General features: G+C 41.4%; 1 protein-coding gene across 2 annotated transcripts in view; it reads left to right on the top strand.

The window, feature by feature from the left end:
• FARP2 (FERM, ARH/RhoGEF and pleckstrin domain protein 2) overlaps window positions 1-27180 on the top strand; it is a 74463-nt gene that overhangs the window by 6364 nt on the left and 40919 nt on the right. For both annotated transcript variants that reach the window (XM_082287924.1, XM_082287923.1), the window contains exons 3-7: window positions 13534-13638; window positions 15053-15095; window positions 18701-18779; window positions 20761-20858; window positions 22813-22927. In XM_082287924.1, the coding sequence (XP_082144050.1) occupies window positions 13534-13638; window positions 15053-15095; window positions 18701-18779; window positions 20761-20858; window positions 22813-22927 (440 nt within the window). The remainder of the gene's footprint in view (window positions 1-13533; window positions 13639-15052; window positions 15096-18700; window positions 18780-20760; window positions 20859-22812; window positions 22928-27180) is intronic.

Raw genomic sequence — 27180 nt, 5'->3', positions numbered from 1 at the left:
CAGCTCTGTAATTTTGAAAGTCAGTGCGAGGCCAGGTTTATGGGGCTTTCAGCTAGTTGTGTTGTATGTGTTTCCCATAATTAGGAGCTATCTTAGTTTTTTTTTTTTACCTGGAAAGCTCTCTCTGATTATGGCACCCACAGAAACACCCGAATTTGGGCACTAGCCTGCTGAGGCCATAATTAATATTGTGCTGATCTTCTTTATGAGATCAGTTGGAAGTGAAAAACTTAGAAACATCATGCCTGACTCTGTGAGTGGTGAGGAGAAGGGGTCAGCCTCGGGTCAGCTTCAGAGCACTGAGCACAAAAAGGTCCAGAATCAGCAGCTGTGGCATTACAGTCCAGCTAACGCTGCCTCCATTGCCTTTCAGCTTTGGCTAAATAAGGTAGCAAATGATAGCAAACAGGCATGAGGTATTAAACTGTGACCCTCTGCTTGATTTCTTTGGTGAGCTGATGGGATAGGAGGAGCTGCTGACTGCTGTTTGTCATGGAAAGTGGGAATTTTTCACTTGGGATTGAGGGCAGGAATTAAGAAAAGGCAGTGACATTGCTGAATAGGTGGTGTGTGCTAGCACGGTAATTTCTCAAAAAGAAATTAGAGAAACTGATGGCCAAGCAGCTGTCCTAGAGGAGTGGAGGTTCAGATTGCCATGCCACTTGCCCACTTCTCTTTGCTTTTGCAATTTTTGTCATCACAACAAGGTGTGATGTCATGAGGTTTTGTTTGATTCAGGTCAGCAATAGTTTGCCAGTGCAGTGGGAAACAGGCCTTTCCCATGGGGTTTTGGCACTGCCTGCTCAGGGAGATGTAAGTGATGGCAAAAGGTGGTTTGGGGCTTTTTTTCCTCCTATTCAAATTATTTTCTCTCCTGTCTGTAAGAACTATGGCAGAGGGCATTTTACTGGGAAAAATGGGGTGTCAGTGGAAGGACAGACTGGGTGTAGGATCAGCTCTTGGAGAGACCCTTCCCTGTGCAGGGTGGTGGGGAACCTGATGCAGTAGCTCTGTTTATTGCCTCACTGCCTAAAGTGAGCCAACAGTAGCAGTAGCCACAGTAACAACTTAATCATGCAGCCTTACTTTGTCATCCCCTCCTTTCTCCAAGACGTGTTTAAAACATCATCTGCCTGGAGAGAAGCAAGGAGTTGGTGGTTGCCCTCACTGATAGCCCACTTGACTTTTTAACTTGCCAAAGAGCAAGAAAAGAGACTGACAGAGTGATGTAATGGATGGAGAGAGAACAAAATGGGAAAGAACAGTCTTTTTCTTTGTGTTACTGGTGTACCTGGAACAGTTTGCAAGAAGTTCCATGTAGCTACATTCTACCACCTTTTGTCTGAAGTCCCTGCCTCTGTCCATTTTCCCCATCTGTTTCGTAAGGTTTGATTTCTAAGTAGCAATTTCATTAATTACTAAGAGGGAATTATTCCCTAAAGTATGTTGGGCAGAGCCCTTCTCCAGGGAATCTGATTTGAATGTTAGGGGATAGAGAAATACTCAGTGTTTTCTAGCGTTTAAAAAAACTGAAAATGGGCTATTTATGGTTTCTCCTTTCCCTTCCAAAACAGAAGAGAGAATGAAACATATCCATTCAAAGCTAGGCTGCAATATTCATTATTTTCATGAGTTGTTTTGTTTTCCCTTTTTACAGCCAGCTTGTTTAGTCAGCTCAAATCTTGCATGTGCCATTTCATGTACCTCTTCTCTCCAAACTAAGTCTGTCCAAAGGGTGGTTTTGCAGACTGTGAGATGAATGACTGGCAAATTCAGTTTAGTTCAGACTGTGGGCACACTTCAAAGTAATCAGAGTTTTACAGTAGAAGTTCTGCCAGCTTTCCAGATTTTCTGAGGAGATTAAACTTGGAGGCTTTTGATCAGCACAAAAATGTGGCAGATTCTTAAGCAGAAGGGTCTGGGCTGGGTTGAATTCACCAAAATGACATTTAGTGGAATTGCTGCCATAATATGATGTTTAATATTTGGGCTCTGTGTTGTTCCTTGTGTAGGAAGTACGTGTCATTTAGGAAATTCTTTTACATGAGTTATGCTCTATGCTATGAGGAAGTGCCCCAGAAAAAGAAGTTTATATTATTACACTTCAAGTTTACCAAATTGTTTGGGGAGAACTTGGTGCTTCTTCAGTGGCATGTACTTCCTCTTCTTCTGCTTGGATGTCAAATGAAATTTGGGAGCGAAAAATACTTCTACATTTTATTATAGGGTCTGCCTGCTTGCTCCACTCTAAGGGAAAATTTAAACTGGAATTTTTTTCTTTTGTGCTAATCTTTGTTGGTTCGTTTTGAGAGCAGAAGTCTGTTCTTTTTTATTTTTCTTTTATGTAATGAAGTAATGATGTATCCCTGCAGTGCTGTCTGAGGTGTCCCTCTCCCTCTGACATTGGTGGACTCCTAGCAGGGAGATGCTCCACTCCACTGCTGTTCTTGAGAACAGGCTAGTGAGATAAGATTACACCTTCATTCCCCTTCTTATTTTATTATTAAGTATTGCCCTCTCACTGCTCATGTCTACTTTGGTGTTCATTAATGTACTGGGCAAAATTATTACATTAATACAAAACCAAAGTGGCTTATTCTATATTAAACTGAAAATGTGTACTTGGTGGTTACTCTGATAGTGATACTGTCTTTGCTGGGCACTTCCTTGGCTTATTGAAATGTATAAATTGCATTCTTCAAAGTGCAAAGCTACTCTTCATCCTTAAGTTTAGAATGGGATAGAATAAGTCTGGTTATTCTGGTTTCTGCGCAGTTTGCAGTTATCTGTGGTTGAAAAGGTGCCATGATAGTGACTTTCCCGTGGATGCCCATTGTTTTTGACCAGCCATTGGAGGCCCTGAAATCGGGAGCTGGGCTGGGGCTGCAGGAGGTTTTTGGGATGGCAGAGGAAGCAATCTGGCTGCAGTATGCTTCCCATGGTTTGGAGACAGTGTTTCCCACTCGTGCACAAGGCAAAATGCTGCTCTCAGTAGCAGCTTTTTGGTAGTGTTAGTGCCCCCAAGAACTTTTGTGGGGTGATGCAGAAATGATGCAACTTTTAACTGCTGTTATTGAGCAATTTAAAATAAGAAAGACGTGTAAGTTAAAAACTGGGATAAAGCTGTGGGCACTGAAAAGCATTTGCTGTGTGCCATGAGGAGCCCTGGGCACGCTGCTGGTGGGACAGGCAGCCCAGTCCTGGCTCTGGGCTCTGGCTGCCCTCCTGCCTCTGCCCTGCTCTCCCTGTGCCTGCTTAGACCTTCCTTTCATGAAGGCTTTTCCCCTCTGTGCTGTGAAAGTATTAACAGCTTAAATATGTGAGGAGTCAAGGGATAGTCTGCTGCTGAATCCTATTAAGTGCTGTGCTGGAGGAATTGAGGTGCTGTTGGTCAGCTCAGTGTTTTTCTTCCCTAGCCAGGAAGAAATAGTCAAAATTCCAGAAAGAATCATAGCCAGATGTTTGTCATTGCTTCGGTTTGAGCCTCCTAAATAAGGCAAATAAGCTGCCTTAGGACTTATTTTTATCTGACCTCAGAAAAGAAAGTTACTAATTCACTATTTTAAATTTGCAATTATTATAGGGTTTGAAAAGAAGGTAACTAAAGCTTTGCATTTTGTGTACCATTTGATTCCACTATATACTTTTTAGGCCTGTTATTTTGTGTTTGGAAGCTTGACTTTTTTGATGCTATGTAAGAATGTGGTATTGGGTGGAGAAAGGTGAAACCACAGCCATTTTATTGATAGACATTTAGAGTGTGTGTTTTGTTCATTTGAGTTTTTTGGTTTTGGGTGGTTTTTTTTAGGAAAAATGTGAACTTAAATTGTATAATAAGCCAAATTTATTATTTTACAGTTCTCTTGACATTAGGTGTCATATCACATGTAAAGAAAATTCACTTATACTGCTGTAAAGAAAAAACAGTCTGAATATCCCTGTACAAAAAGTTGGTTATGTGCACATCTTAAAACACAGAAACCATTTAGCAAAATGGTGATCAAGTGTTATCACAGTCCTTGAAATATTAATGTAGTGAATTGAATTCATAACAGTTTGTATGGCTAGGCAGGTGTTCATTTGTTTTCATAATCTAGTGATGCAGGATAGTGAAAGTCAGCTGAAATCAGTCTTATGCCATTCAGCCAAAATGGCTGCAGGAAATGCTGTATTCCACAAAAAAACCCAAAACTAAGAAGTCCGCTGGAAACCTTTTAAAACCTTTTTTGGGTGTGTGTGACGTTCAAGGTTGGACCCACAGATGGGTAATTCTGTAGAATATATGTGGAGCCTGAAAGGGAAAAGAAACCCCAAACCAAAGCAAGAATCAACCCATGAGTAGCTAAAGACAGCTACAGAAGTTCAGTGTGCTGAGAGGCAGATCAGAGAAATTTTAGGTTTGTGCCTACTGAAAAAAGGGGCTTGGAGTTGAGCAAGGATGGTGTGACATGGTACTCTCAGGGTTCAGAGCAGCACAGGCTTGGGGATGTGCATTTAGCTAAACAGGGTTGCAAAAGCACACCTGTGTGTCAGCCCTTTCTCCTTGCAACCAAATTCACATCTGGAAAAGGCAGTGTTGCCTGCTTGGGTAAGAGAGAGACTGTATCCATTGAATATTTAAAAAGCTGTGCTATGGTGGCAATGCCTGGTGTGAGAGATTTACTGTTCAAAGCTGGAGTGTTGGATATGGCAGGGGGGTAGGCCCCTCTCTCTGACAGAGCAGTCATTCATTAATAAAAACAAGAATTAGAAGAGGGGAAAAAAAAAAAAGAAAAGCTTTGTAGAGACTCTGTTAGAACTGTGTGACGAGTCTTCAACTGAAGTCATGAAGGAAAAATGTCACTGTGCCCTCAGCCCACGTCTCAGGCAGATAGCCCAAAGCCAGTGGTGTAGGAAAGACTTCTGCTGGTGAGGGGGAAATTAGAAAAGCTTGGCCTTATCTAATCTGGCCTGTAGGTATTTATTAACCCATCACCATGTTATCGAACCTCTGCTCAAAGTACAGTGGGGAGTGATGTTAGGACAGCTGGTACAATTTCAGTTTTGCACAAAACAAAAGGGAGTTTTGGCCTTTTCTGTAAAAATACCACAGTTGTATTTGTCTTTTGTGTAAAGAGTCTGTCATAACTGTCCTCTTGATGTTTTAAACTATTTCCTTTGGGCAGATTTTCTCAAAGCAGGGTGTCAGCCTGGAGTAGCCTAACACCTTGCAGGGGAAGTACAGTACCTGGGTGCTGTAACACCTCTCCTGGGAGAGAAGGCTGGGAGAATTGGGATTGTGCAGCCTGGAGAAGGAAAATCTCTGGGGAGACCATATTGTAGTCTTTGAGCACCTCAAGGGGCTCCAAGAGAGCTGGAGAGGGACTTTGGACAAGGTTCTGGAGAGACAGGACAAAGGGGAATGGCTTCCCACTGCCAGGGGGCAGGGTTAGATGGGAAATTGGGAAGAAATTGTTCGCTGTGAGGGTGGGGAGGCCCTGGCACAGGGTGCCCAGAGAAGCTGTGGCTGCCCCATCCCTGGAAGTGTTGGACAAGGCCAGGTTGGATGGGGCCTGGAGCACCCTGGTGTAGTGGAAGGTGTCCCTGCCCATGGCAGGGGGTGGAATGAGATGGTCTTCAAAGTCACTTCCAACCCAAACCGTTCTGGAATTCTGTGAAAGCCCAAATCAAATCTGGTGAATGTGGGCATGGACGATGGTTTTGAGGCAAAAGCATAATTAATGGAGAAGGACTTGCAATTTTAATGAGGTGGGTTTTTTTATGAACAGAGGAAAACAAAGTATTTTCTATGTTTAAAATGACTTAAAAATAAAGTTTTATTTATATGCATATACACACTTGTGAAATGAGGCTGTGCAAGGTCCCAGAAGCACTGACAGTCTGAGTGTGTGGAGTGGCCAGGCCTGTCCGAGGGAACGGGCATAGAAAGGTTCAGGGGTTCGTGCAAGTGAGTAGGGGCTTGTAACAAAGTTCAAGGGGGGAAAATTGACATCAGTCTCCTGACTTCCTAGTTCCTTCTCTTTATTAGCTTGTGTGAGCAAAGTAGGTGCTTAGACTTTTTGTTATGAACCTGAATCTGGGATCAGCTACCCCAAAGCATCTCCTCTCTGTGATAGTGTCACTGTTGTCACCTGGATGCTTAATTATTAACAAGCAGGAGCTCTGGTGCCAAATCATCCAGCAGTTACCTGTGAAACTGTCCAAGGATGTGGCCCACAGTGTTGATTTATGCAACTTCCTTCTTCCCCAAGTAGTCTACAGCAGTGTGTGAAGTAGAGGTGTGGAGGTTCATGTATCTGTTTACCTCTCCAGGTAATGAAAACAGCTGAGAATTTCTGCTTGGTGCCCGGTTTGTGGCTCCTCCACGTTGCTGCTTGTACACCGGGGCACCGTGTATTGGCTGAGTGCTCTCAGCCATGTTTCTGCTTGCTTTTTACTCTGAGCACAGTGTGTTTTATTCCAAGTAGTTTGGTGTTTCAGCACAGCACCATTTCTAAAACTTAGGACCGTTTTTTGTCTCCACGTGCTCTCTACCTAAGTATACACTTTCCAATCTCCTTCACATAATTCCCTCCCTTTTGGGAATCTTTCCCATGTCAGCCAATTGTTGTTTTCCTACTTTCAGGCATCCAGCAAGTCTAGCTGCTCTGGAAAAGCTTGTTTGTTGGGTAGAGCTGGTTCAATTGGCAGTGATGTGCTTTGACATTGCCTTAAATGATCCTTTAAATGATCATAATTTTAAAGCTCGCCTTAATTAAATGAGCCAGAGGCTTCCATTTCTAGAATAATTTGTCTGGCTGTGGATTCTGCTTAAAAAAACCCTGACAAACCCACATCAAAACCAACCACTGAAATCTTAGGACAAAAAAAAAATCATGGGGAGAGAGTCTTAGAATGATTTTTTTTTTTCCCCCTAAACAAAAAATTATGCCCAATATGGAGTGTAATAATGGAACTTAAAATAGCTCTGAGATTTTTATTTGGGTTTGCAGCTTCCATATTTGAGTAAATGGTATTTCAGTGCTGTGTAGAAATACTGTAACACAATAATTCTTCTTTCTGTAACATAATAACTTCTTTTTAATAAAGGACTTTCAAGATGAAAGTGCACGCTGTCTCGTTTTGTGATAATGAAGCCACATTGTAAGACTGCTGTTGCAAGAGGGAAACCCAGTAGCTGAACTGTGCTCTCTAGGGTAGGAAAAAAAAGTTTGGGGGAAAAAAAAAAATCATACCAGCAACTAGGGCAGAAAGGTGGATGAAGTTTCACAAAACTCATGTGTGCTAGGTCGGCTCCTACAGGTCTTCACCTAATTCTGGAAGAATTGAGGATTGGCATCCTCACTCAGTGGCAGGATGGGACTGCAGGTCATCAGGACCTTGTATGAGAGTCATGTCTCCAGCTGAGCATCCTGTGCTCTGTAAGCTGCTAAATGCTCTGCGACTATTCATGGTGTGGTCTCTTAGTGAAGTAACCTGTAGTTGGGACTTGTCAATGTAGAAGAGTGAAAAAATAAATGTATTTAAATACCATTTTCTTCACAAAGAGTTAAGAGAAAAATTGAAAGAATTGACACTTACTGTTAAATGTTCAGATGATCAAAATAGAATAGTATTTAAGCAATTTGGCTGAGCACATGAAAACAGTGTTTGACAGAGTTATTACCTGGTGCTTGTTTTTGTGGGGGAGCAGGGACTGTTTTCATTGGAGTTACTAGTTCCATTCGAAATTGAGGAAATTAATAAAGTACTGAAAAGGAAAGGCGGTTGTTTCTTGCTTTTCCACTCTGCAGATTGAATACTAGATACAGAGCTGTAAGGTCATCTTGTTTCAGCCATGAAAGCACAAACTTAATGACTGGTATTCCTTGCCATCTTAGATTATTTCCTTCTTTCTAATAAGGATTCTAATGTCCACCCTGTATTCAGAAATGCATTTTTGTTTATATGTGGCATTAATGATGGTTATTAACAGGGAGTTTTGAGGGTGTTTTTTCTGTCTCACGCTTCATTTGGACAGAGATCTAACAGATTACGGAAGGGCTGGAGATAAACAGAGCTATAAACTCACCAAAATGTTTGCATATTTCTGATTAAGAAAGGAAACAACAAGTCTATGTTTAGTTGCAAATTGTCTATTTTTTTTAATTTGCCAAAAAATGAAAAATCACTTTTTCATTAGGAAGCTCTCTAAAGTGCCCCAGAGAAGAAAAACCAATAAAAATCTGTGTCTGTTGAAGGGACTTTTATTTAAATCAGTTTAGTTTGCTTTGGCCATTCACAGGGTGCTCCACGTTGGCTCTGTGTTTCCTGCTTGTCAGTGATGATGTCAAATCTAAACTTCTGCTTCTCATGCACATCCACTATTAACTAGAGGATTTGGTCTCCTGACAGTTGCAGATTTCTGTGACACAAAAATCCAAGGTGTTTGCTGGTGCTAGGGTCCAGTGGCTCCCCTGGCTCTGGCTGCACAAGAGTTTCCATTCTATACCTCAGTTTTATAACTCTGTTTTTTTCCAAACTCTTGACTTTTGGACTGATTTTCCCTTCCATTTTATCTGCTGCCAAAAGTGGATTTCTCTTTTGGAAAGTTGGAGCAAGGGCAGCTTGCCAGTTTTGGAAGATGAGAATACTCCTTATGAAAATACTGGGGTTTTTGGTTTTTAAATTAAAATATGTGGAAGCAGGAAGTTAAGATGTTCTGGAAGACAAGTTTAGGAGTTAAGAGAGGAAGAATTGATTTTGATAATATGGAGCTATGGTCTACTGAAAATCCTAGGCTGTGAGTTTGTTTTTCTCTCTTCCTAAGCTCAGACGTTAGGGCAGAGGGGGAATCTGCCATGTAGGTAGTGATTTTTGAGAAAATAGCAAACAACACTTGGCTCGATTCTCCCCTCTGCTCTGCTCTGGTGAGACCCCACCAGGAAGACATGGATCTGCTGAAGTGAGTCTGGAGGAGGCCACAGAGATGCTCCAAGGGCTGAAGCCCCTCTGGTCTGGAGCCAGGCTGGGAGGGCTGGGGGTGTCCAGCCTGGAGAAGAGAAAGCTCCAGGGAGACCTCAGAGCCCCTTCCAGGGTCTAAAAGGGCTCCAGGAGAGCTGGAGAAGGACTTTGGACCAGGGTCTGGAGGGACAGGACAAGGGGGAATGGCATCCCCCTGCCAAGGGCAGGGTTAGATGGGATATTGGGAAGAAATTGTTCGCTGTGAGGGTGGGGAGGCCCTGGCACAGGGTGCCCAGAGAAGCTGTGGTTGCTCCATCCCTGGAAGTGTCAAAGGCCAAGTTAGACAGGACTTGGGGCAACCTGGGATAGTGGAAGGTGTCCCTGCCCGTGGCACGGAGCTGGAATAGGATGAGCCTTAAGGTCCCTTCCCACCCAAACCATTCTGTGATTACATGGTTCTACAAAACAAAAATAACTGTTGTTACAACTTTAAAAAAAATATTTATATTTTACTCCTCTGTCCTAAGCATTCCTAACATTAAATATGTTTATTTTTCTGATAAAGTAAAAAACACAGATACCTCCATGAGGCAAGAAACTTCAGCTGGGAATGCTTATTCCTGTTTGATGCTGTCTTGGCACTGAGAGGGGTCTGAAGGTGTAGTTTTTCTTGCCACACAGGGCTCTCTGTGCTGTTACTGCCTGTCAGGGTACCCTGCTGGCATTTGCACAGCTCTGAGGGAACTTTTCAAGCTTGACCTCACTACAGAAATCAATTTGAAATAAATCTGTTCTATTGAACAGTCTTCTGATGATGACTTGTTAAAATTATCTACAGTACAGTTGGAGCTGGGTCACTGAGGAAAGCTGTTGTTAGCTGCCTATTTAGTTTCTTTACCCTGTTTTCTTGTTCTTCCTTTTTATGTGAAATAATTCAGTAATATCAGTAGTCATTGTCTTGGCAGAAAATAAAGAGTAATTGAGAAGTTTGGAATGGAAAGTATGCCATGTTGTGAATTTGTATTGAAAGCAGGACCTTTATGAAATGCATTCATGCAGCTACTTGCCCTGATGTCAAAGTTACAGTAATTAAGGAATTACTTAAAGTATTTTGCTTTGTGCTGCTGTTATGCAAATTAAACAATAACATGGAGCTGCCCACTACATCACTTTCGTTTCTGTGTACTTCAAAATGTTCAGCTCTTTGGAAAGGATGGTTATAAATGTAATAACTTGAGGAACTAAATAGTTCTAAGAGGAGTTTTCCCAAATAATTTGAGGTGTAATAATAAAAGACTGTGTTCTGTCTCAAGCTTTTGAACCCCATTTTTATTTTAAAATAAAATTAATGCTGTTCTTTCAAAATGTGACATTTTTCCTTTGAAGGATGCAAAAGGATACCGAGCTTGAACTGGACTTTTTCTTAGCTTGTCAGTGTAAATGACACCCAAAATTATAGTTGGTAGCCCAAGCAAAATTATTTTACACTTTTAACATTTGGATGTTAATACCTTTATAATTTAATCAGTTGCCAAGTGCTTCCAGCTCCAACCATCTTAATTTCTTCATCTGCAGTTTCTCTTGAAGGAGACAAGTTTCTCTTGACAGTGGAAGGAGAGAAGTGCCAGGGATCTGTGCCATATGGGCTCTTTTCTTGGGAGAGATGAAGGCAGCTAGATTGTCTTCAGGCACGGAACTTGATGGAGCCAAGAGATGTGACTCAGTTTAAATGGAAGAAATCTGTGTATTAGAATCTAGTTGGGATAATTTTAATGCCTGTGTATGGAACTAGCCATGCACACAGATTCCTTGATCAGTGCAGCACATTTTGGCTGTAAAACTTGTCTGATTGCTAGCAGGTGTCCTTCACGAGTTAATCCAAGTGTATCAGTTCTAACAGAAGGTGGTTGGAACCAGAATCCCTTCTTGTTTCATGAATGAGAAATCAGAGATCTGGGTCACAGGACACCTCCTGTTCAGAGGCTTCTAAAGGTTTGTAGATTGTGGATAAGATTTGTCCATGAAAAGGCAAGTGGCATGTCCCATCTTCTGCATATGAGGTTGGTCAGGGTACTGCTGCGTCCCCACAAACCTTGCTGGCTGAAAAGTGTTCCCTTCTTGGATCTGAGGGGCCTGGGAGAAGGAGGTTTACAATAACAGATGTGTGTGGATGTACCTTAAAAAAAAGAAAGGGTCCTACTATATTTGAGGGTATTTTCTTCTGTTACTATTTGAAGATTTATGCGCAAGTCCATCGCAAGAAATTTGTTTCAACTGGAATTAAAAAACATAGTTACCAAAATGCATTTCTCCAGGCTTATGTGTCTCCTGTGGCAGAGTCTGTAACCTGCCTGGGAAATGTGCAGGAGACAGCAGAGAAAGAATGTCATTTACTGGAGATGTGGCTTGCCATTACCTGTACCATTCCTTATTTCATTGTCACCATTTAAAAACCAAAACCCATACCCACAGAGTCTTCTGCAAGCACAGATTTTGGCTAAAAAAGTTCAGCTCTGTTCTTACCAAGACAATGCCTTTTTAGACGTGACCAAACTTGTTCAGAAAAAGAGATGAGTACTCCTGCTCATGTACCGTGTCAGCACTCAGCCTGGCATCTCTGTACCCCTTGCAGTCACCGAGAACTGGATCATTTCTCCTGACTTGCAGTTTTATTTGGGGGTTTCAGCATTAGTGGCCTGAGCCAGTGTGATACCAAGGAGCTTTTTGAATGGCTTGTGTTTGCTCCAGATGAATTCACCTGACTGAAGCTGTGGTGGCTCTTACAGGTAGCGTGGCTGGTGAAAGCCTGAGTGAGAGGGACAAGCCCATCTTGTGTCGTTCTCTGCCGTGCTTCTGTGCTTTTCTCTGAGTGTTGGATTCAGTCAGCTTCGCTCACACCACTGCGGATACCAAAGCTGTTTCAGATTTGCAGCACTGCATGGCTGTCAGACTTTCTTTCTATGAAATTTCAGGGTTTTTTGAAGTGTTACAGAGGCATTTGCACAATTCTAAAAGCATTGGCAGTTTATATCTTTTTCCTGTAAGAGGCATTTACTTTTGAATTTTTTATGCACCTCAGTGATGTGAAAGTATTTCCCCAATGTTCACCTTATTTTTTTACCTTTTAAGCCTAAAATAGCACATTTTTCCTCTCGGGTATTTTAATTTGCATTGTATTAAATTATTCTAATTCTAACACTAATTTGGCTTTAAAATGGAAGAAGGGTAGATTTAGATTAAATGTTGGGAAGAAATTGTTCCCTATGAGGGTGGGGAGACCCTGGCACGGGTTGCCCAGAGAAGCTGTGGCTTCCCCATCCCTGGAAGTGTTCCAGGCCAGGGTTTGGAGCACAGGGTTTGGAGCAACCTGGAATAGTGGGAGGTGTCCCTGCCCGTGGCAGGGGGGTGGACTGGATGGGCTTTAAGGTCCCTTCCCACCCAAACCATCCTGTGATTCTGTGATAATTTATTATAATGCCTAATAGTTTTAAAGGAGGTACTATTCTGAGTGTGTGGAGTCATTAGAGAGCTCTGTGCCTGCTTTGGTGGCAAAGTCATAGAGTCTTCCATCACTGGACTTTTCCAAATGAACAAAACCCTGGTGGCATCAACACTGCCAGAGTCTTCTGCTGGATAACCCGGCCAACCAGAATGCTGCCACACCCTGTCACCACAGCTGAGGGACTGCTCCCATGGTCCAAGGTGTAGCTTGGTGGCCACGCAACCTCCCGCTGAACCCTGCTAGGTTTTGTGTGTTGCTGGAATGGGATGCGACAGCCTTTTTGGATCCTTTCCTGAGTGATGAAGGTGGACTGATGTGTGGGTTCATAAATGCTGTTTTTCTCCTGGTGCCTGCTACAGTCACAGGGGAAGAGATGCTGAGAGCAAGCTGGGTGATTGAACCAGCAGCCCCAAGTGTTGCTGGTTTGGGTGTGCTGTGGAAGTTTCCTGTTCGCTCCTGTGTTGCTGTAGGCGTTTGTGGCTTTGCCCCTAACTTGACTGTCAGAAAGGGTTGGTGAGTGAGTTTCTTGAGGGAGAGATTCATTGAAAGGATTCCCCAGCAAGCGTGGTGTGAGAGGAGGTTTGGTTGGGTTCCCGCTGTCCACAGGCATTTCCAGCCTGGTTGGTGCGAAGGCTGCGTGTGGCCCTGGGGTTCCTGGTGTGGGAAGGAGTGAGGGGTCTGTGTGGAGCAGGGATTTGGCAGCTCCTGCTTCCATGTGCTGCAGCTGAGGCAGACCGAACTACTCAGCTACACAAACAAACGTGTGGGTTTATTGAGGGAGCTGCAAATAGCCTGCAGCTGGTCTCCTCAGCTCTCTGCTGACCCTGCTGGGAGCAGGAGACTGGATGTAGGTGACCTCCAGTGGCCCCTTCCAACTTCAGTTCCTCTCGTTCTGAGAAGGATTTTTATATGGAGTCGTGTCTGTATATTAGGTGTTTGTGTGTTACAGTGGCAAGAATAATGTGAAAAATCTTTGTGATATTTTTTCTCCAGTTTCTAAAGATGCCGTTTGTTTTTGAATTTGCTGTAAACTTATTCTTGTTTATTCTTATTAATCTCACTGTAACTTTTTTTTATTGCTTCCTTAGTCGAAGTGTTACGGCCAGACATTATTGACAGAAGTTTACAAGCATCTGAATTTGATTGAATCAGACTACTTTGGAATTGAGTTCCAGAATATCCAGTCATATTGGGTGCGTACAGTTCCCTGATGAATTTGGTATAATGAAAAGGTTGGGTGAATGCAGTTCCTTGAGTGACAAAAATTTCTCAGTCTGCTGAAGTCTTCTGTAGTCTCCTGTGGGATTATCTCTTGGATTCTTGTAAATCTGTTTCACTCACCAGAATGACGAGAGCTATTAAAGCAGAAGGGAGGAATCAAATTCTGCTTCTTGTTACATTTCAGAAATTATATAAAGCAGTTAAATAGCTGCTGATGTTCCTACTTGCAGGGACAAAAATAAAATCCTCCTGTCCTCTGAAAGAGGAAACATGAACTCAAAGTGTACTCTGTGGAGTGCTTATAAAATCAAATTACAATGTGTAATTTTTGTAGTGTTTGTATTTATCCTCAGTTAATTCAGTCATCAATTAATTTTCCTGAAGAGCCATTACAAACCTCTTTCTAATCAACACAAACCTCAGCAGGCACACAGGCCTGCAACCTTTTTAAATCATTGATCTAGATCAGTGCTGACACCTTTAAGCCTCCTAGTCACTTATCCTGTACCTTGCAAAGAGGACAATGTGGCTTCTAAACTAGAAAAGGTTCCCCAAACTTTCTTTTGTTTTGTTTTGGTTTGGTTTTTTTAACATTTTTACTTACTTTTTTTAGTCTTAGGACTCACATCCAGAAAATATGACTGAGAACATAGGCAATGCTAGTGGCACTAATCCATGCTGCTCTCGAGCTGAGGAAACACAGTAAAGCTTATTTAGTTTCCATTTCTTGTGCATGGTGTCCAAACTGTTTCTGTAGCTAACAAGGTTCTTAAAATCCTCAGCTGTCTTTTAAACAGAGCAGTAACTAATAAGGACCAAACATAATTGTCTTGTAACAATTTTCTGTTTGGAAGAGTGGGGAAAATAAAAGGTTGAGCTTTCAGAATATTTTGCATTACCTTTATGGATGTTCCTTTTAGTAGAACAATAGTCTTAAAATATGCTTGTCGGAAGGGAAAAAATGGGGGGAAGCTAATATTGAGTAAAAACCCTTAAGTAGGTGAAAGTGACAGAAAAAGCACAGAAGGGAAAAAAATGTTGGACCTTTTCATGTTCTACAGACTTTCTGTAATTCTGCAGCCTGGCTCCTGTCAGACTGTGGGTTTTGGCATGACTCCTGTCCTCTTGGTAGTGGGGCTCTGCTTTTGCTGACTTGGCTCCTCTTCTGTCCAGTGAGCTTTAAGCACAGATCAGTGGCTTTTCTATTGATGCATGAGAAATGTCAATTCAAATAGATAAGTACACTTTTTGCAAAGCAAAGGAATTACTGCACTGAGGAAGAAATGCTACTCATAAATTACTGTTTAATTTGAATTTACTTTTGATGTTCTCATATTATATTCAATAAGAATGTAAATTTGTGGTTTTTTTTCTCTTCAATTTCAGATTTGGCTGGAACCTATGAAACCTGTTATTAAACAAGTACGGAGTAAGTAGTTTTAAAAAAGGAAGTTTTCCTTAATTTGCGTCTTCTTTATGTGGGTTGCTTTCACAATTACTACTTGATTTACTGGTTATGCTTCCCTGCAAATTACACGTGGTAGGGGTGATAGAGGTTCCTGCTGGGGCATGCCAGCCTGACATTTCAATAGGTAGTATGTGGTGGGTGGAATGGAAACTTCCTGAGGGTAGGGTTCTTTCTCTGATAAATATCTGGATAGGTTGGGCCAGCTGGTGTGACGTTGAAGTGAAATACAACACTTGCTGTGTTAGCTCTTGGAAGTTGTGTTGTCACACTGTGGGAAGAAAAAGGAACATTTTGGCTGATTCCCATGTCAGCTCTTTCCACGTGCTCAGGAGCAGCTTTGCTGGAAGAGCAGAGGTGGGGATCTCCCACCTGGTTGGTGGCTGCAATGTCAGAGCCTCTGCCTTGGCTGTGAAGTGTGCTTGTGCTGCCTGGCCAGGAGGATCCTGCAGTAGTGATGCTGTCTTGTCTTTATACCACCTAAAAAGTGTTAATGTGACAGGCACTTTAAAGGCCAAAAATAGTTGAAGAATGCAGGATGCTGGGTGGTTCTTCAGATGTTGAAAGATTAGGTCCAAATTTTTGTTTTTCCCCTGTAGAACACAGTTAAGCTATTTGTTTGTTTTGTGGCTCTGATTGTAGAGGCTTTGTGGAAGAACAAGATCAGGAGGGTGTGGTGGATTCCTACTCCTTTCCAAATCCTGTTGAAATATGTTGAATATGAGTACTGGGAAGTAGCTTTTAGTTACCCTTCTGTTTAAAATTGATTGCCAGAAAACATGAAATCATCAATTCTAGCTAATTTTTTAACTTTAAGGTCATGATTTTGACTTTTATCAACATTGTTTTTTAAGCAGAAGAGCCAAATCATCTATAAAATAAGGCTCCCTTAGGAGAGAACAGAATATTTTCACTCTATTTTTCCTGCCAAAAAGATGTTGGGAGTGCCATCTTTTTATATGCTCCTGGCTAGAAGGATTTATGTCCTAGTCAAAAGACCTGGTGGATCATAGGTCTGCAGTGCTGCTTGGTTACTCCTTCTGTATCCTCTCCTATACTATGTAAATTGTGGAAACTTGACCTTAGACCACAGACAGTGTTCCCTGATGATACAAATATTGTTCTAAAATGGTCTAAAATCATGGGGATGTACTAAGATTTATGGCTGCTTTGCAGTCTACCACCCATGTTGTGTTGCCAGTGAAACTGAAAGATTTATTTAATTTTTTAAAAAAAATTAGTCTGTAAGAGATACCAGTCAGTTGTCTGGCAGATGTTCACATTCTGAAATCAATTTTAAATTGCTTGAAATGTCCTATTTTCTGTAGATTGGGGGCTTTGTTTGGTTGGGGGCTTTTTCTGCAGAGTGTGATGATTTTGAAGTTAACCATTTAACTTTTAGTCTGACAGCAGGGGAACATAGATGTTACTGGCTTTAGGGTGGTGATCTTGCTCAAACCTGTTGGTTGATGTTGCTGGTGATTGCTGTGTACCTGCAGATAAGCACTTCTCAGTCTTTGACATTCTCTCTAAAAACAAAAGTTCTTCTCCCAGTTAGTTTTGGCTAATGACCTATCATGACATACACTGAACTTTCTCTTGTGTGGTAAGGTTTGGGGGTTTTTTTATTAAATTCAGATGAATGCAATCAGTTTTACTACTGAAGCACTCCAGATGGGAAGGAGTTAGGATCCAAATTTCCAGCCTCCTAACAGGCACACAGTATCAGGTTGACATTTGGGTACCTTCTCTGAGGTGCTGCCCCTTTATATAGTGTTATATTCACCATTCCCGCCTGGGTAATTTTTCCTCACATCCTTTTTGTTTCTTGTTTTTGCTCAGACTTGGCTTCTTAAAATGAATTCTGCATCTTGGTTAAGACTGGGCAAATGTTTCTTTTCCTGATTTGAGTGCAACTCATTCACAGAGAAGAGGCAAGATTGACTAAACAAAAAGAGGAGGGTTGTGTGACAAAAGCAAATCTGCAGTATTATGTTTTCATTTTTTTGTATTTGTTATCATTTGATGTAAGTGATGCTTGAAACACTTCCAAAATTGCTCCCACATTAATACTTCCACTTGATTGGTATCAGTGATGTGCAGGACTGTTCTTAACCTTGTGAAGGTCTTCCAGAGGCTCAGAATATTTTCAGAAATTTGATGTAAAATTTTGGTCTTTTAACTGGAATAATTAAAACTGTTTATTTTCTTCACTTGGTGTATCTCTAGAACTGTGGAATCCTTAATCTCTGCCAAATGTGAGCTTTCTGCGTCATTACAGGGTGTTATTTCCAGCCTCCCTTTATTTCTAGACACTACACTGTAATTAGGGTGTGGATTTTAGGGTTTTTTTCATTCACCAAAGCTTTGGTAATTCTGGAATTGGAGGCTGGGAGCTGCTCTTGTCATAGCTGTGATAGTCTGTGAGTTCTCCCAGCTACTTGTCAAAAAGCAAAGTTTGTTATTCTCTCATTAGCAACCAAGAGGGTGAGGGAAGGAACGTTTGGCCTGTGGGAATCAGGTATTCCAGACAGAAGAAATCAGTGCACTTTGGGGCTGATGGGGTTAAACCTTGGACTTTGACAGGCTTTAAGAGATCTTGGTGCTTAAAATAAATTAAAGCAGGCTGCTTGTGCTCCAACAAGTTTGATTTATTTTTAATTTGGCTAAGTTTACTTTGAATTAGCAGTGGCATGGGGAGTCCTGGGGGACTGTGCCTGGCTCTGGTCCAGAGGGTGCCTGTGGACATCAGGTGGATGCTCAGCAGGCTCCTGTAAGCAAAGGCTGGCCAGTGCTTTGCCTGCCTGTGGAATACTTGGCCTCATTTGCTTTAAGGCAGGGAAAACAATGGGAAAACAGTGGTGCCCAGTCCTGGCATGGTGAGAGACGGTCAGGCCCTGTAGTAATTCCTTCAGAAATCCAGGTGGAACAGGGATTGTGGTTCTGCAGGCTGAGTTGTGATGCTGGAACTGTTAATTCAGAGCATTATGGACTGTTCCCAAGAGTGAGCAAGGGTTCTCTTTAATTTTGACAATTAAATTAGTTTTCTTCTTGTTGTTGAGATGTACAAGAACAGTGTTGAAAATGGGAGGACATGGGTATCACCAGACATGCTGGGAGCAGGCTGCAAACACCCTTTTATTTCCATGGTGAGCCAGCTGGGTGTGCTGGCATCAGTCCTGATGGTGGAAGTGGGTGTTGGGAGCCTGTGGGATGTGTCTCCCTCTTGCTCCCCTTCTGGGACCCTCTCCCTGAGTCACCTGTGATGGTCTTTTATGCAGCCAAGTAGTTGCTTTGGGGTATTACAGACTTCATGTTGCATGAAACACTTTCTCTAGCATTCAGCCTGCAGACTCACCTTGTCTGTGGTATCCAAGTTCCTCTGGAAATCAGCTGCTCTATCTCCCTTGACATGGACAATCTACACCAGAGCCTGCTGTGGTTAGCTGGGACTTGAAATCTGCCTAGACTTTCTTTGTGTTATTTTTATGCCTGTTGGCAAACAGAATATGCATGTGTTCATGAAGAACACTAGGTTTTTTTTGTGAAATTACCAACTTTTCTTCTAGGACCAAAGACTACAATGCTTCGTCTGGCTGTAAAGTTTTTCCCTCCAGATCCGGGTCAGTTGCAAGAGGAATATACCAGGTAAAGTATTTTTAGAACCATTGGACTTGTATTACATACTGAATTAATAGAGTAGGAGGGCAGCACAGCTGCTTCCAAGCAAAGCTGAGATGGAAGATGAGTGAAAGAACACTTACAGTGAATGTTACAGTTCCAGCAGACAGGTGTTGGCAGATGAATGTTATCAGGAAAAATACTTTTCAAAACAGAAAACAGCACAATCCTTGAAAACAGAGAAGAAAGTGTAACAATAACTCTGGATGGGAGATATGATAAAATGAAATACAACTGAAAAAAAGAAGAAAATTTGGGAATGGAGTGACTCCAACCAAATGGATTGGGATGAAATGAGGCACACTGAAAAGGACCAAAACTTGCCAAAATTGCACTTACTGAAACCCCCAAATCAGGGAACAAAGTCAAACAAATGTTACCAGAAGAAATACTTTTTCAAAACTAAGAACAGCACAGTCTCTGCTTAGGGTTAGGCTTTCCAGCATCATGGTGTCAAGGGAGTCAGAGTATCAGAAAACAATAATGTTTATAAACAATGCCTGTAGAGTAAACACAAAATAATCAGTACATATTTTAATAAGTGATTTAAACTTCCAAATCTCACACTTGCAAGCACACTTCACTGTTCACATTTTTCACCCTGCTTATCATGGGTCATTTTTGCTGATTGCTGATTGATCTATGGTCAATTAAGGAGCCCTATCCACCTGCTATCACCTGGGGATCTGGTTTGAAGTCTGTGCCTCTAACAAGGACATTACCCAGATGTTGTTGTTTAAAGAGCTCATTTGGTGCTTTTCACAGTTTCACTACTTTTAATTGGAATTCCTCTTAGAGAGGTTCCTTATTATCCTTCAGATGTATTTAAGAACAAAACCAGCATGATAACTGTTGTGATTGTCTCTTGTAAAGAGAAATACTACCTAAATATTTCCTTTGCACCAAGTTTTCTTATATTAACTGCTGTTTCATATAGGAAATTCACTAGGAATACAGCTTTTTAGAGCAGAAACTGTATTTTGCCTATTTATTGAGTATTTATGGTCTGCACTTAAAGCAGCTGGATAGTTAATGATGCTGTTAATGATAATGTATTCTTTATTGTGAGTAAAGTACTGAAGAAACTGAGAGAGCTCATCAGACATGCTGAAAGCAGGGCACACTTTTTGAGAAGCCTTTAATACATATTTACAGTAGTTTAAAATTAAAAAAACCCCCTACCATTCAATAACTTTTATTATCTTTTTGCTTCAGGAATAAAGTTTTAAAATAAGTTCTTCTTTAAAAAACATTATTGCTATTTCTCAGGGTGTAATTCAGTAAAGAAAAAGGATCAGTCTGTCAGTTTGAAGGTTTGTAGTAGTGAGTTGTTGCCTGTTTACTGGAGTCCTTACTGTATCTTCTTCCAAGTAAAAGGAACAGCATAGAAAGCTGTTAAACAGAAATTATTCCTCTTTAACCACTGAATGGGAAATATTTTAGTTGAACTAATATAGCAGTATAAGAAAAGTAAATTGAACTTACTGTTTTTGTAGGCTGCTAATATAGTTCTGGAAAATACAACTGCTGAGTAGATTAGTTGAGTGCTAACAGAAGTGCTTATCAGTGTTCCTAACAAAATACTGGAATCAGTGATGTTCTTCCATCTTTTTTTCTAATAGATAAGATCACTTGAAGTGTTCTTTAAGTTTCTTTCCAGCTAAAAATGACAGCTGCTGTTACTGCACAGACAAAGCCTGCTTAAAATGTGGTTTTCCTTCTGCTTCCTTGTTGCTGTGAGTCTTTTTGTGCTGGTGAATTGCACTGGACTAGTCACAGGTTATTTTGGTTTGATTTGACACTCCTTGGTAGCCAGGCTGTTGTGTTACTCTTTGGAGAGCAGAAGGATCAGGACATGCTGCCTTTATAACCTTCTGCTCAGTTGTTCTGTTGTCCTTTCCTGTGTCAGGATGGTCTGGGTAACTGCAGCCCTGTACCTCTCCTCCAGGTACCTGTTTGCATTGCAAATCAAGAGGGACCTGGCGGAGGAGCGACTGACCTGCAGCGACAACACGGCTGCTCTGCTGGTCTCCCACCTTCTGCAGTGTGAGTATCCCAGCTGGGCTGGCACTGCTGACGGGGCCAACCCACGTTAAATAGCACACAGAAGCTTTTGGTAACTAAAAGAAGTCTCTGTCTCACAGTATTTCCTTCTCCACACACTGTAAATATGTTGATTTTCAACCCTGGGATGGTCATCAGGGCTGGTGTGGGGAGCCCTTTGCTGTCTGTTTCCCTGGCTCTGCAAGCTGTGTTGCCAGCACTCCACATCTTCCAGACAGCTGTTCCCACCTGTTTCTGTGCTCCCTCAGCTTCACTTCTCACTTTCCCTGTGTCTGGGAGGAGATGGCTGTACAGGAACTGGGCTGAAATACAACTAGAGCCATGCTGGAACAGGCTCTGCAGTGGGGCTGTCGGCAGCTTTCCTCCTCACTGGGACTGAAAGTGGAAATAGGAAGCAATTTTTTTGGAAGCACTCCATGCTGCTGCTGGCTCAGCCTGTACATGCTTAAAGACCTAAAATGTGGCCTTTGAGACAAGGAGGGTGGAAACCTTGAGTGAGTTCAAACACCAAATAGCTGGAGCAGCAGCTGAAGTGTTCACAGATCTGCAACCCGACCTGCAGACAGGGCCTGTTGGTGGCTCTTTGCTGGCTGGCAGCAAAAGCTGATCAATGATGCTTCTTCACATGTGCACAGCTAAATAGTTATTGGTTGTCTAATTCTGCAATGCAATATAATAATACAGTTATGATAGTATTACTTCTGGTGATTTTATTGGAAGAGCAATTCTGTCTTGTGTGTGTGCCATCAGTGAGTGACACCTCAAAACCTGCTCATGATTTTCCAGCACTGTGGAGCTGATGAGCAAATCTCACCATCAGGCCTTGCTTAGCTTGATTCTGCTCTTCTGAAAGGTGCGCTGTGAGAAAGTTTATTTTCAGCAGAAATTATTTTACAAAAGCACCTTTCAGTACTTTTCACTCGTTCTTTCATGTGCTGGCTTGATTTTAAACAGGATTTGCTGTGTTCTTGTCAAGAACAAGCCCAGTTCTTTCTCTGACAGTAGCTGATGGCAGATGCAATGGGGAAGCACTAAGACATAGAGCAAGCATATGGCAACTCTGCTGCATCCATCCCATCATCACTGCACACACAGCACCACAGATTGACTCTGCATCTGGGTTTGGTGGTCCTTGTATTTGTCTAATTTTTGAATTTGCTTATATTTTTGGCATCCTTCCACAGAAATGAGCTTCACAGCTTAGTTTTTGGGAAGTTTTTAGGATAACATATATACTTTTAGCTTTAAAAACCTTTTGTGTTTGAATTTAATATTGCAACTTCATATTTTATTATTAGGAAAAAAGTAAATGGCTTTTAAAAATTTATTTGTTCAGCTTGTAATTTTTATATACATTTGCCATATGTTCAGCTTGCCTTGTGCTTCTGTATTCCAAGCCAAAGACTTCTGGTCATTTCATGTTGTATCAGATGGAAGCTGTTCTGCACTTTACAATAATGCTTCTTTTTTTTCTGTAAATCTCTTCCTAAATTCACAGCATTGCATCTGAAAGACATGGATATGTGAAGGGGAGACCAAAATTCCAGATGTAATTTGCCATCTTCCCAAGTAGCCTTGTCTATTACTATTTTACATATATTTACTAAAAAATAAATTGAAATATGATGTTTGGTATAAGGTATCTGTAAGGAAGAAATGTTCCAGACCACCTCACAGGTCTTCTACAGGTCTCACATCTTGCACCCATAAGAAGTCTAAATTTTCCAGACCATGTTCAAATACTGCTGTAATCCCCTGGAAGTCATGTTGGGATAAATATGAGTTTGGTAAAATGAAGCTGGATACAAAGCATCATGCACAAATTTGAATCATTAAAGGCTCTTGTGGTCTCTCTAATTCCTTACCAAGTACTCCTGTCATCAATCCTTTCCCATGGTTTCTTCTTACTCTAACATTGTTTTGTTCTCTGTCGTAGCTGAAATAGGGGATTTCGATGAATCGGAAGATCGAGAACACCTTAAAACAAACCAGTATTTGCCAAACCAGGAGAAACTTGAGGGAAAGATCCTGGAGTTCCACAGGAAGCACGTGTAAGTGAGGATTAATGTAAAGCACTAATGTAACCCTGGGGCAGCAGATGGGCTTGTCTGGGGGAGGTCGAGCAGCTGCATGATAAGATGACGTTAGAGTGTGTAAATTAAACACCATTCGAGCAAGAAAAGTTGGGTGTAGCAATAGTTACATAGTCAGGATGGAGTTGTTGGGCAGTGGTTTTTCTCAAGTGATTTTTGCAGTGTATCTTTAATAGTGTGCCAAAGACAGCTGTCATGTAATAATGGGTTTATGCAAAATTATTCTTCAGAATTTCCGTTCTACAAAGTTTGTTTTGCCAGCATATGCAGAGCTCTTGCTTTTGTCTAAATAATTAGATATCAATTGCATCATATTCTTTTGCTACACATTAAGCATAAGGGAGATGGAGAAGGGACGGAGGGAGTGGGGAAGAAATAACTTCCATCAGAATTCATGTAATACCTTATCTTACAGCTGGGTATTTTTGAAATAAGGGAAGATTATTGGTGACAAACTCTGCCACTAAAATAAAATTAGTTCCAACATGGAGTCAGGAACTGCAGGAACTTACTTTTCTGTATTTTTCGAGACCTTGCATATTAGGATTTAGCAGTTCTTTTATAAATTTAGAAGTTCTTTTATAAATTGCGAATATTCACACACACATTTTATTGTGCATACTTGTGTGTTCTAATCCAAACTTAGATTTTCCTTTGCTCTCTGTGGGTAAACTTGTGGATTGTTGCTGACTGATTTTCTTTTAAGACTGAACAAAGGTTTTTCAGGGCAGCATCTGTGTTTAAAGACACATCCTGTAGTATTGGAAAATTAGTTCCTGAGAATTTCAGTGATTAACTATTTGCTGTTTATGATCAGTCATTTTAACTTGTACTGAAATTATTGTTAATGATGAAATTTCAGCTTTGTCGATTCTTCGTGAAATCAGGTGGTTACTTTTTTCTGCTTTTGAACCTTTGAGGTGCACGTGGAAATGATGAAGAAAAAAATAAATGTTTTAAAGTAATTTTGAAGTAAATGAAAATATGTGGAAGGATTCTTCACCTTGGGAGAAGGTAGCTGGAGGAGGGGCACCATTAATTTCATTATTTTTCTCTTGTCTAAAGAAAAGTGCTGAAAGAATTAGTAACTTCAGAGCAAATTAAAAGAGGGAAACATCCTTTTCACAGAACTTGTAGCAATATTGTGATACTGCTGCAAGGTGCTGTGGAGTCTGAAGGTGCAAATGGGTCATGCAAGGTTTTGATGACGCCATGCAGTGTCGGCTGATGGCTCTCAAATTTGAGGTGAAATGTGGGATTTTTAGATCTAAGTACCCCCAGAGCATGGACAGAACAGCCCAGTGTTAGTCATGTACCAGGATTCTGTTGAGCTGATTCTGCTTGTGGGGAATTTTCCTGCTTTGCTTCTCTTGATGGAAGGGCTGTGACTGTCTTCTGAGTCAGGGACTGGTAGTTTTGTTAAATGGATTTGAGCTTTTTTTTTCAAACAAGTTACTTCTAATCATTCGTTACAGTAAGGAAAGTTTGTATTTTTGCCTTTCAGGAAGGAGTCAGAGGAAGGTTAATAGGTAAAGATTCCTTGCTTCATAAATGTACTTTGCAAAATTAGTTTCATGAGAATTGCATTTAATACAGCCATATTATTAAAATGATTGTAAATCTGATTTTAAGGCAGTGTTTTAGAGGTATATATGCAAGCCATGTTAAGATTAACAGCTGAGCCATGTAATTAGAAATGGTTACTGTGGAATGTTAGCAATACCTGGGTACCTTGAAGGCACGTTTCAAATTTCCCCTGCACCTTTGGAAACATTTTTGTTAGAGAGATGTCATTTTACAAGCACTGCAATCTTACAATTAGCTGTGGCTTCCATGGTTTAACCCCAGCTTAGCCCCATCAGCTGCTAGCTCCCCCTTGGTGGGTTGGGGGAGAGATTTGGGAGGGTGAAAGTAGGAAAATTCACACCTTGAGATACAGACAGTTTAAATAGCTGAAGCAAAAGCCACACACTCATGCAAAGCAAAACCAGGAATTCATTCCTTACTTCCCATGGGCAGGCAGGTGTTCAGCCATCCTCAGGAGAGCAGGATCTGTTCATGGGTAACAGTGACTTGGGAAAACAAACAAGATCACTGCAAATGTCCTCCCTTCCTCCTTCTTCCCCCAGCATTATATGCTGAGCAAGAGGCCATACGGGGTGGAATATCCAGTTGGGATCAGCTGTCCCTGCTGTGCCTCCTCCTGAGTCCTTGCTCCTCTCCCAGCCCCTCCCTGGTGGAGCTCGGTGTGGGGCAAAAGAGGCCTTGGCTCTGGGTGAGCTTTGCTGGGCGATAAGGAAAACACCCCTGGGTTATCAACATTGTGTCGAGCTCAAATAGAAATCCCAGCTCGTGTGAGGAAAATTAACCCAGCCCGAACTAGCACACACATCCCTTCCCTCTTCCCTTTCTCAGGGAGGATTGACCACCCTTTCCCATCTTCAGCAGTTGAGCAGGGTTCTGTGTTTTCTCTGTGCAGACATGTTTTCCCTCATTTCTGTTCCAAGGAGCAGGCAGGAGCAGGGACCTGGGCATTTGGCTTTTTCCTGGCGACGCACAGTGCAGTTGGACAGACAAAATTGCTTCTCTCTCATATTATCCTGGTGTGTCATATTTTTACTTTTTTGGTTTAATTTTTTGTGACCTTTAATTACCTTATTCCCCCACTTACCTTTAGCAGACTAATATTTTTGAGGCCAGGTTGGATGGGGCTTGGAGCAGCCTGGGCTGGTGGAAGTTGTTCTTGCTCACAGCAGGGGGTGGGACTCGATGGTCTTTAAGGTCCCTTCCCAACCCAAACCATCCTGGGATTCTGTGATTCTTTCACTGATGATTGCTCCTGACAGAGATTTCTTGTACAAACTGGGTGCCCAGGAAGAGAAACCCATTTCTGGCAGGATGGCTCATCTCCTCCAGATTGTTTTGTGGCACTTTCTTTCTGCCCCAGTTTTCCTTTTCTGTTTTAATTACTTCACTGTAGCTATTAGAAGTGGTAGAACATCATCACCCTCAATAAAACAGAACCTGTGTTTCCAATCCATTCTGTATATGGAGAATGTTGTAATTGGAAAGATGGCAATTGAATGCTTATTTTCTATTAAACATATATAATTTTTTACATTTATAAATTCTTTCTTTTACTTTCAAAAATATAGCAATATGGTTTCTATACTTTGCAAATGTAATAATGGTAAACAAGATGAGTTATATTTTTGGTGTAGCACATTAGTTACTGCTTCAGCAAGAGCCTGAAGTAACTTATTTTATTTCTATAGTTAATTAAAAATAAAAGATGTATATTTTGTAGATGGTGTATTGGTACTGGTGCAGTTAATTCCTGGTACCCAGGCACTCAAAATACAATGTTTTCTGCCTTCGTGTGAGTAGCAGAATACTTGCTGCAAGGTGAGTGCAGGATTCAACATGACACATTTTGCCTGTGTTCACATGTCTGTGGTTTCTTTGTCTGTACATACATAAATCAGGAAAGAATTAGAAGATTTAATAGATTTATATTTACATTTACTGTTATCCCTCATGTCCTTTCACAATGTGTTAGCTTAGTTGTCCTTGGATTTAAATTCTTTAAATTCTGTGTAAACTAGAAAAACTCTAACTTGACACTTCATCTTTAAAGTTCTCTGTTAATCACTGGGTTTAAATACTCTGTAAATCACCTACCACTTGACAGCATTTATTTTGAATCCGTTGCCATGGGAATATTGTATCACAACCAATATTTGTCTAGCTGGATGGTTGTAAGGAACCTCTAACATCTATTGCACTGACAGCAGTTTTTGCTGGAAATACTGATATTAGTGTGTCGTCCATTGACCTGGGGAAGATTAAGTAGATTTATCTGCTTAATGGCTGGACAAAATTAGAGCAGATTGTTTTGGCACTGGGCTGTGCAGCTAAGCCTGCAGGCAGCATCTGAGGGCAATTTCTGAAACTGCCTCTCTTTGTACCCCCGTCTGTGGTACAGTCAGAGCTGCCTGGCTCTGCTCCCAGCTCCTCCACACCAGGCTCAGCCTTCTTTGGTGGGTACAGGCAGGTTGTGTGCAAGTGAACATTCTTAAAATTGGCTGGTATCTTATTTTTAATTCTCTGAGATGTGCTGTGCTTTGGATCATATGTAATGGTACACGAAATAACTGTCAGTGGTTCTACATCAGTTACACCAGACCATTCATGAGGAATTTTTAGTACTG

This window comes from Coloeus monedula, assembly GCF_965178545.1.
Source record: "Coloeus monedula genome assembly, chromosome: 10".
Lineage (NCBI taxonomy): Eukaryota > Metazoa > Chordata > Aves > Passeriformes > Corvidae > Coloeus > Coloeus monedula.
Note: the sequence above shows the minus strand (reverse complement) of the source record. Positions and strands in the feature narration are given on the sequence as shown.